The following is an 11,074-nucleotide window of genomic DNA, read 5'->3' on the forward strand; positions in this document are numbered from 1 at the left end:
AGAAACCACGAGCAGGTGAAACAAAAGGACAACAGGCACCAAAACTGAGACCGCAGACTGAAAAACATGGAATAAGTCAATTCCAATGAGACGAGCGGTTCAGAAAACTTTGACCGACACGTCTTTTAAACCTCGTTACCATGGTTACCGTGACAGGAAACAGGTGTTTCAGCCAGTGGCGTCCATGCCATCAGGGCTGAATAATTTGTAAATAGACCAGAGTTTTAACAAAAAAATACAACTAAACTTTTTTTAAACTGGAAAATAATTAATAAGATTAAATTGAATTGTTTATCAGACCTTCACCTCTGTCAGCGGCGTCTTGTGGAAAGGTACAATTCTCGCTATTCTGTGAGAACTGAGGGACAGAACCTGTGGATCTATTTATAAATCCAGGAGAAGTGACAGTTCAGTCACACATTAATTAACATGAGGATTCCTCCTCTTCTTTCTCTCAACTGTCACAGCCTGGAGTTTTGGCTCCACTGTCCATAAATAAATATCTTCTCTTCTCTCTGAATGTTGTGGCTGATGGAGTATTAAAAAGCGGAGTGTGTGATGAGGTGGGTTGTACAATAGATCATTTAAAAGAAAAATTAAACCGAATCATGACGGACGTCGACCAGAGGAGGTGAAGGAACCTGTTAGTACAGCTGACTGATCCAAGCTGAGCTGGACAAACTGGACCTGTGGTCAGGAAAATGACTGAGGGATGCCGGCCTGAACGGGGTGTTTACGGTCACATGTCAGAAGGAGCACAGGCTGTCTGGAGGTGACGGGGTGGATGGACGGGTCGCAGACCGGACCTTCCATCCCTTCTCTTCCTGTCAAATCAATCTGACCGGGGCGCAAGCAGACGATGACATCCTGTCCCTAATCCCTCATCCACTGAAGACTGCTTTTATTTCCAGCAGGTCAGCGTGACTGGATGCATCCGAAGACCGTTCGTTCTCAGAAATCCACTTTCAGATCAACACAGAGCGGTTTCCTGTTCAGCGTATAAAGAGTGAGCTCTGCCTCTTCACACCCAGCACCGTGGATCGAAGCTACGTCCTTTCCTAGCATGGCTGCTTCCTGTAAATGTTCCAGCTGAGAGCCAAACAATGGGAGGACCAGGATGGACCAGGACCAGGAGAGTCTGGACTAGGAGTCATGACGCTCTGCAGGGAATCACCAGAGCACATGTGGCTCTATAGTCCCTCTGTAGCGGCTCCATGAAGCCTGCACAACATGATACGTCAATAAACATTGAAGTTATTTTAAATTATTCTATGATTCGTCACTCTTGGTTCAAAAGGGATTCAAAAAGGTTCAAGCAAAATCGGGAAAAATAGCAAAAACCACAAGAAATGGTGAAAAAAATGATAGAACATCTTAAAAAACCTGAAACGTCTCCAATTTCTAACATAAGAAAATGAAATACTGCAGGAAAAAAGTATAGAAAACTGTTTAAAAAGAGGTAAAATGGATAAAACAGCTAAAATTTCAACCTGTCAGCAAAATAAAAAAAAAGCTTTGAAAAGAATGAAACTTTTAAATCAGGAACACAAATAGGTTCAATGTAATAAAATGTTCACTATTCTGAACTGCAGTTAAAACTTCATGAATGCATCAAAAGATCTAGTTTGTGTTTGTTCATCAAAACCAAGAATGAAGCTTCCTGAGCTGCTTCGCCTCATTTTAAAGTTAAATGTTCGTTATGTCTCCAGAACAGCTGGACTGGAGGGAAAGTCACTGAAATGACTCTTTTGCTCATAATGCTGCAGAACGCTGGTCTGGATGGAAACACCTGCGTTCCCTCTGCTCTGGCAGACACTGAACTGGACCCAGTGTTTGCTTTGTTTGTTTGTTTGCTTGCTTGTTGTTTGGAGGATGAATCAGATCTTCTGGAGACGCCCTGGTGATGAGGAGGGAAATTAGCAGACTCTTGAAAGTGCGGGACACATCTGGAGGCGCCGCAATTAAGGCCTAATCTGTTACAGGCAGCTTTCGGATGCGAGCAATTCCCTGCTCATGTCGAGGTGAGTCACTGAGGGCTGAAGACAAAACGGCAAGCTCGATAAACCGTCCGAGGATGAAACAGGTTGTAAAAAACGAAAGAAAGAAGGAAAGAGACGGCAGGAGGAGCGGCGCTGAGCTCAGGTTGTTTCAGGACAAATCCGATGCGGGGAGCAGAGAGAGCAAATGCATCCTGATTGCAAAGTGTGGGCCAATATCTGATCGGACAGACAGACCATCTGCTTATTCTCAACACGCCGAGGGTCTCAGGGCGGAGGGACGCGGCTCTACTGCCCCCGTGTGGCGGCGGCGGGCAGCACCGGGAGCTGCACGGCTTCACTGTCAGCTTCAGCAAATATTGACTGCAGTGTGCGGCTGGTGGTTTCTGTTTGCCATCACTTTGTGTTTCTACTGTCTGGAGCACTTCCGGGTTCTGCCCTGTGCCGTAGTGCTGCAGAGCAGCAGATCCACGCCTCCAGATACGACTGAGGCGATCAAAGGTTGACTGATAACGCTCAGTGGTGGGAGACTTTCAAACCTCAGGAGGAGTGACGCAGAGCCTCTTCCCTTACCTGCCGGCATTTATCTACACACAAGGGAAATATTTACAGCTAAATGATGATATAAGAAAAAAAAGGTTAACAAAATTCATTGTTACTGTAAGAAGAGAAGTCCATTCCTGTGTTCATGTTTTGTAGGTTATAAGAAAATCAACTTAGATCAAGTCAAATAGCAAATGTTGACATGTTCCATATTCAAGCACAGCTTGAAATGCATCTTCTCCACCAGAGGTGTCAAACATAAGGCCCATGGGCCAAAAACCAGCCAGCAAGAGGCTCCGATCCGGCCGAACCGCCAAGAAAATGGTGAACATTTAAAAGAAAACATTGATTTGTTTCCACATATTTGGGATGACTCAGTAACAGAGAGTCAGATAATCACACACACACAGATACACACACACACACACACACACACACACACACACACACACACACACACACATACACATACAGATACACACACCTCAGGCAGCAGGGAATCAAACCTTCAGCACCAGGAGTAAGCCAGGACTGTTTAGGGCCACAAACAGCAGGATTCCACCTCCACTGAGTCGCTGTAATTTACACTAAATTAAAAATTATTTAAATTTTTTTTTTTTGTTTTGCCAATTTTAATGGAGGAGCTTGTAACAAAAAAAAAGTGAAATGTCCAGAAAACGTCTCCGACAGCTGCTGCATTCTGGTTTAGTCATTTAAGATAATCCAGAGGTGAAGGTGCAAACTCCACACAGGGACTCAAACCCTCCAGCTGTGAGGAAACGGCTCCAAACCCTTCGCTCCATCAGTCGGTCCTGGCATAAGACAGAGACCTGGGATGTTTCCACGCCTCTTCATGCTGCTGATTTTCATTCCGTTTGAATTTAAACAACATTCTAGGATGATTTGGATCTGATCTGAGGCATTAAATGAGGAGATCGGACATGGTTCCTGCTGGGCTGTGGCCCCTCGTGTCTGTCTCCTTGGTGTCTGGCGCCCCCTGCTGTTTCTCTTGCTCATCATGTGGATTTTCTTCCAGTTTTCTGTCTCAAATCTGAGAAAAAAGTGAAGTTAATTGGGTTAAAGCAACTTTTTTTAACTTGTTTAAACATTAAAGTCTTTTGAGCAGTTGTTGAAAAGTTGAAGCATTTCCGTTTGAACTGGATTCAGATGAAGTGAGGAGTTCAGGCGGCTGTGCTTCGTTCGGCTGGCTGTCTGCATGTGTCTGAGGACCTTCACATTCCTGGAGCGTATTTCATGCAGGATGCTGCTTTTCCTCCCTGCGTCTTTCTAGTAATCCCAGTTCCTTTTTTTCCCTCACTGACTCGAGGAATGGAGGGTTTGATTAAGCAGTCGTAGGTCCGAAGCAGGCTGAGAGGTTTTCTTCGTGGTTCTTCTCTGTTGGACCCGTTTACACGACGACACTTTGAGTGAAAACGGGTTTTCACAGCCATGGAGCGCCGAAGGGAAGTTGGCGTTTTCTTCTGTTTCCACGGAGACGATCTGAGAGCATTCCTCTCTGAGTTTGCATGTTCTCCCTCTGAGTGTGGACTTTCTACACAGCTTCAACAGTTTCATTCTCTTCGAAAAGATGTATGCGAGATCTTCGAGTGTCCAAATTCCTTGAAATATCCTCATTTACTCTGAAGCACATATTGAGGAGGAAAGAGGAAAAACCTCACCTCATAAACCATTTTCACTGCTCCAGTTGCTCCTCATAAGACAGAGGATGGACTGATTCCCTCTTTCTGTTTTAATTTGAAGATCTTATTAACATGCTGCTGCAACAAGAGAATCATCACTGAATAAACAGAGTGTGTGTGTGTGTGTGTGTGTGTGTGTGTGTGTGTGTGTGTTTAAAATATATGTCTGGATTTTATTTAACACTGAAAAAAGGGGAAACATTAATAGCATCTTGATGAGCTCAACATGCTGCTGCAAGCGGATGCTTCGCTGAGTGAATGTGTTTTTTTTACATGTTAATATTTTGGATTATATTAAAAGGAAAGTGCGTAAAGTTGGCTTCCTGTCCTCAACGCGCTGCTGCAGCGAAATAATTAGGGTGAAACTCGGCAGCTGTTGTCGCCAGGGTGCAAACTGTCATTGTAGATCCGAATTTATGTTCAGATTCTATGTATAATTTTGTAAAAAAGGAAAGATTTTGTGCGTAAAGTTGCGCACGACGCATGCGCACCGCCGCTCCTGTCACTGGGGCGGTGATCTCTCTCTCTCTCTCTCTCTCTCTCTCTCTCTCTCTCTCTCTCTCTCTCTCTCTCTCTCTCTCTCGCTCTCTCTCTGGGAAAAACCCGAGCAGGAGGAGAGCAGCAGAGGGGGGAGGAGGAGGAGGACTCCTTCTTCTTCTTCCGATACAAGCGGCGGCGGCGGCGGCGCGAGGCGGCTGGATATTTATTAAAGAATAAATAAATAAATAGAGAAAATAAATCAGAAATTACGGCACCGACCCCGTTCCCCCCCTCCGCCCTCCTCCCCCCCCCCCCCCCCCCCGGCGCGGAGCGGCAGAGGAAGGAGCAGAAAACGCGGATGTGTCTCCGAAAGCGCAGCGGATTCCGCCCTCCGGACCTGATTCATGCCGAGATTGTGAGTATTGCGCGCGGCTGCAGAGGCGCGCCTGGCCGCGGGGAGGGCCGGGCTGCTGCTCCCACTTTAATCCCCCCCGTGCGTGTCTCTGCGCGCGCCCCCTCCTCCCCCCAGCAGCTTTCTCCCAGGAAAAGGTCGGTCTCCGTGATTCCTCCCCTCGCTCCACTCCTCCTCCCTCCCTCCCTCCCTCCTCCCTCCTTCACTACTCTGCAACCTCTCTGACCGAAAGAGCCGTTTTCACCGTTTTACCAGAAAACTGCATGTCGGGAAACAGCAGGCCAGCAGAATGCGGGTTCCTGCTCATCCAGTGTCTCACTGATGATATTTCACTGTTTTTTCATGGATTTGACCACTTCAGCTCTTTTCTACATTTCTGGTCTTCAGCTGGTTTAAACCAGTGTTTCCTCATTTTAACAGACATTTTTCAGTCATTTTCTCCTCTCTTTGTTTATATTTTCTTCTTTCCTCATTTTATTGTGCCCCCCTCTTACCTTTTCATATTTTCTTCTTTTTCTTCCATTTCTTTTTTCTGTTGCTCCCATTTCACTTTCTTCTTTCGTTTCCTGAAATGTCTTCTGGCAGTTTTATCTGTTTTTACCGTCTTTATCTGGACATTCGACCATTTTTGAACATCAGACTTGAGTGCAGATGAACTGCAGACAAAATGTTTCTTCTGGTTCAGCTGCAGGGCTCCGTGTGGCTGCAGAGCCACAGCTTGAGCACCCCTGCTGCTGCCGGGTGTTCTGGGTGCAGCGAGTCTCTCCGACGCCAGCAGGAGGCTTTCTGCCGTCCACCTGCGTTTGCTCGGGTTTCCCTCCTCGGCCCGGCCGTCCAGATAGAAAGTGGAAAGAGGAAGGCGGCTCGGGTTCCGTCCTCTCCTCCGGCCGTGACGCCGGGTCCCCGGTCTGCTGCAGCGCTTCGTCTGAACCAGACTCCGGATTAATGGCACGCTGCACAGAGTTCAGCTGAACCTGCTGTTTACAGATGATCTAGTGTTTTGTGGACGGCGGTGGCCTACAGGTGGGAGAGGTGGCTTTTGGGTTGGGAGGCTCCGGTCCGGGTCTGAGTGAGGTCCTGGACCTCCACCGGCTCCTGGACGCCCGCCTGTTCCCAGGTCGATTACAGAGCAGCAGCTGGAGTCAGCGTCATGAGACTCACACCCAAAAGCAAAGTTGTCTGCCGTTTCCATGGAAACCTTTTCTGACTTTTCTCTAACTAAAATGTGACAAAGGATAAAACTGACCTGAATCCACCGAAGGAGAACATGCAGCCTCTGCTCAGAAAGGCCTAAATGCATCCTGGGACATGATGGCTGAAGCGATCGCCGCCACACCGCTCTTATTAAACAGTTTTCAGCGAGAGAAGCTCAGGTGTGGATTTTTTTCTCAGGGAAGATTCCAGAAGTAGTTTCATTGCTTCAGATCTTGTTTCACTGACTGTTTGGTTTGTTTCGGCGGTTGATCCACAGTCGTAGCCGTCCTTCACTCGCTGGATCCGGAGCTTCAGACACTGAAGGAACCCAAAGTTTAGGGTTCAGCGTCTTGCTCAATGACAATTAGGCATGTGGACAGATAGGGAATTCAACCTGAGGATCGATGATTGAGACTCAACCACACCTTTGTTGTTGCTGTTGTTGTTGTTGTTGTTGTTGTTGTTGTTGTTGTTGTTGCTGCTGCTGCTGCTGTGGCACAGAGCAGACAGGATGAAAATGTCTCCGTTAATTACCGAGTCGTTACGACTGAAAAACTCTCAACACGAAGCTCATTTTACTGAAACCTTTTGCTGTGAAATGTCCCACAAACCTCTGCTCCAGCTGATGCATTGTGGGTGTTTTTACAGACTCCCCCTGACAGCATGGCTTCGAGGCTAATGCTAGTTAGCTCGCGCTCACGGCAGCGTCACCGACGCCTCAGGTCAGGTCTCAGTGTCTCAGTGTTCCGCTGTGTTTGCAACTCTGTAAAAAAAAAAAAAAAAATCTATTCCTGAAATTTTTGCTCCGTTCTTTGTGGTTTGGCGGTCCGGATTGGAGCGTCTTGCAGAACAGTTTTGGTCCACAGGCCCTATGTTTGACACCCCTGACGTGGAGGCAGAAAGGTTTTGCTTCCCTGCTGCTGGCGGTTTGCTGGGTGTTTAAGGCCGTTAAACTTTAAGAGTGTTTATAGAACGGCTCTTCCTTGTTGCTGTTGTTCCAGAAACTTGAACTTCCAGCCTGTTTCTGGAGATTTGACTGAGTTTGGATCCGATCGGCTGAACGGCGGAGCCGCCCGTAGGGTCGCCGCCACGCCGCTCTCACAATGCCCGCTCTTCACTCGTACCCGGCGAGAAAGAGGCGACCGCGGAGGCGTGCGGTGGTACGACGCCGCTGGAACCACGTTCTGGAAGAACCGGCGATCCGTTCCATGAAATCAACTCTGGTGGAGTCAGTGCAGAGAAGAACATGACACCAGTCTGCTCCGAGGCTAATGCTAGCTAGCTAGCATTCATAGCAGCGTCACTGGTCTCTCAGTGTTGGGTTGGGTTGTTTCCACTACTCTGAAGAAATTTTTTGTTTACTTTTTTTTTTTTTAAATCATTATTTTATTTGAAATTTTTACCACTTTCTTTGGTGGTTTTGCCAGACTGGAGCCGGTTTTGGCCCACGGGCCTTATGTTTGACATCCTGGCTCTGGGCATGAAAAGAAACAAAAACAAACAAACCATAAAATGTGAGGCTGCTGAGCTTGTCTCGGCTACGACATGGACGAATGAGACGAAGCAGACGAGGCGGGGCGGCGGAGTCCTGCTGCGGCGCGGCGGCTTCTCAGGAAACTCTCGATTTAATGGAGAAAGTCAACAGTTCAACACCAGCAGAGGAGAGGAGAGGAAGAGCTGCAGAACCAGACCCGAGGAGGACCCTCCGGCGCACCGACCTGACCCTGTTTCGGCCGGTTTGGATGTTTTTCCGTTCCGGTCCAGACATGGAGATTTTGGGTTCCTTCACTTGAAATGAAACAGTTTTTATTTTCCGTTCAGACTGGTTGAGCGTCCTGCCGTTTCCTCCAGATCCTCTTCATCGGCCTCCAGGTGTCCCGGAACACACCCTGGAGCGTCCTGCTGCCGGCAGCGGCGGCGCTCCGGTCCAGAGCAGCAGACCTCATGTTGACCCACATTCAGTTTGAGGCTCATTCATAAATTCCTTCATATTATTAGAGTTCAGAGCAGACGCCTGATGGAGGAGCCTCCGGAATGTGTGTGTGAACACGGTTGTGTGACGGGGCGGCGGCGGCGGCGGTGAACGGCCCCTGGGGGTTTCAGCTCTTTGAAAGACGACTGGAGGTTTACGGGAGCAGGCGTGTTGGAGACCGCCGCTCCGACCGGACTGGAATGTCTTCACCTGGATTACCTGACGGACGGTGGAGGTTCCTGTTTAGAGAGTTTGAGGAATGCGGAGCGTTCTCTGGGTTCTGGCTCTGGGTGTGTTGGGTTTGGACTTGGTTCCCTCTGAATCCCTCCGGAAAGGTTTGTTCTCACCGTAAATCTTTTGAGTTAGTTGTTGGAGAAACAGCAGTTCCAGACTCCTCAGACCCGGGAAAGAGTCGAGTTCCAGCAGCAGAACGGAGCCACGCGCCCCGGAGGGGGGGTCATGTGTCGCCACCACAGAAACGAAGGTGAAGGAGGCGTCGGGACGGTTTCCCTGCTGTTTTCACTTTGGCGTGTCGAACACGTGGCTGTCCGATGTCAACGTCCGTCTTTCATCGTCCTCAGTCCTCTGCTGGTTCAGAGTCCGGACCGGAGAGAGAGACGTGTTCCGGAGTGTTCCGGTTCAGAACCAGCTGAGTCCACCAACCAGCAGAGACTCGTGTCCTGTTCCCCCGATTTACCCGGATATTCAGGCAGGAACACAAAGCTTTCCTCGTGTTAAGTCTGTTTATTCCACGGTGCTTGAATGTACAACTTTTAGAAAACAGCTCCTGAAGTGGAACTTTTGAAAAACTCCTGGGTGGGGACGGATATGGTTAACATCAGTACTCATATCGATATCTCTTATCGATCCGGTACTTTTACTGTATTCCCATCAATATTTTAAAAATGATCAATCAAGTGATCTTTAGAAGAAATCGTCCTCATTGTAATAAAGACTTTCATTTTGAAAGTGTACATTTAAATTTCTGTTTTATTTTGAAAGCTGCTTCTCTTCTGATGTTTTTCTCTCACGCAGCACTGAGTCCTTGTCGAATTGTTTTATAAACCGTCCTGCAGAATAATCGTGTTGCGTAAAACTGGTCTGTGGTGCAGAAAGGACGGCGAGCGCTGCTCTGAGGAACCGTTAAAGGAACCGGTTCAGTCACGGTCACCTTCGCCCCGGGTCTCGGTACCCGGCCCGACATGCGAACCACGTCATTTTCAGTTTTTTCTGCTGTTGCCATGGAAACAGAAATCGTTTTCAAATTGTTGTAAATCTATTTGTGTCGAAAAATTTGAGGAAATTCAAAGTGCTTTACAGCCAATAAGAAGACAGATGAAGTCAATCAAAAGAACGTAAACGCATCGATTAACGGCATTAGCAGTGAAAAGGAGATAAAATCAGTCCAGAAAAACATGGACAGGATCATTGATGCTGCTATTTTCCTCTTCCCTTCATTCTGATTTGTTATGTTTATTGATCCATTTTTATTGTTAACGTTACTTTTCTTTCATTTCTTTTTTTCTGCATCATTGTTGTCTTCTGGAGACAAAAGACCTTTTCTGAATCTGAATCTGAAATGAAGAAACGGATGAACCTCACCTGACCTCCGACCCACCGTCTGCAGGAGACTCGTTTAGTCCTGCTCCTCTTCCTCCTCCCCCTCCCCCTCCTCTTCCTCCTCCTCCTCCTCCCCCTCCCCCTCTTCCTCCTCCTCCTCTTCCTCCTCCCCCTCCTTTTCAGTTGGTTCATCTCACTTCCTCTTCCTGGATCTTTCTTCATTGTGTCTGTTGCTCACTTCTTTATTTCTCAAGTTGATCAACTCCCCGGCTTCCTGCGTCTCTGGGACGTTCTTTCCGTCGTCTCCCTTTCGAAGTTTTCCCTTCGCTGTGTTTGACGCTTGTTGTTTGAAACCCCTGCTGTGAGCCGGAGGCGGCTGGTGAAAGCTCCAAAAAACTGCAGAAAAGAAAGAAAGCTTCAGTAACGTTTGGAGAAATTCACACTCAAATCCATTCACAAAAAGACTCCAGACTCCCAGACCAGTCCGCTGGTTCGGCTTAGGCTGAGGGGTCAGGGTTAGGGTCAGGGTCGGGGGTTAGACTTGGCGGTCTGTGTTAGGGTTGGGGTGCTGATCTGGGAGTCACACCTCTATGTGTCCAGTTGTTGCTCTGTAAGGATTCGTTAATCTCATTGTGTTCATTTTCAGCTCTTTCTAAATCAAATACTGGATGGACGCTATTCTTGTGTTTACTTTTTTCTTCTAAAAAATATGTTCTTAGTAACTTATCTGAGTAAATAAAGGCCAAATAAAAATGTGAATCCAATAACCATAAAATATAACCACTAGATGAGTTGGTTAGCAGCAGCTCTGGCCTCAGAAAGCCGCAGATTTTTCACTGATCTGGGTTCGTTTTCCTCTGATAAGTGGCCCAGCTGCAGCCGAGGTTCTGGTCCAGAAGTCTTCCTGGCAGACCGCTGGACCAGCGGGGATCTGATCAGACCGATGTGGCTTTAATATGCCTGATCAATCAATGATCCCAGATTATGACTGGATCTGACAGAGTTTTCTTCAGAATCTGACTCCAAATGAGTCACAGTTCCCCTCGATGAAATCTGCTTTTCCAAAACGGCGTCTTCTCCTCATTCGCTCCACTTATTGAAGGGAGTCGGTGTGATGAGCAGCAGCCTCACCTCCGAGCTCCGCCTCGTGGTTCCAGTGTGGGACTGGAGACGCTGGCTTGACGGGACTTTTCAAAGGACTCCATCTGTGAAACAC

General features: G+C 47.7%; 1 protein-coding gene across 4 annotated transcripts in view; it reads left to right on the plus strand.

Annotated features, from left to right (window-relative positions):
- The first annotated feature begins 4,873 nt into the window (after positions 1–4,873).
- Positions 4,874–11,074, plus strand: part of LOC115408196 (regulator of G-protein signaling 17-like) — a 23,954-nt gene continuing 17,753 nt past the window's right edge. For all 4 annotated transcript variants that reach the window (XM_030118823.1, XM_030118824.1, XM_030118821.1 and 1 more), the window contains exon 1: positions 4,874–5,135. Coding sequence is in view for 2 of the 4 variants with exons in the window: in XM_030118821.1 (XP_029974681.1) it covers positions 5,079–5,135 (57 nt within the window). In the remaining 2 variants the exon portion in view is untranslated. The remainder of the gene's footprint in view (positions 5,136–11,074) is intronic.

The sequence above is a fragment of the Salarias fasciatus genome, chromosome 20, assembly GCF_902148845.1.
Source record: "Salarias fasciatus chromosome 20, fSalaFa1.1, whole genome shotgun sequence".
Lineage (NCBI taxonomy): Eukaryota > Metazoa > Chordata > Actinopteri > Blenniiformes > Blenniidae > Salarias > Salarias fasciatus.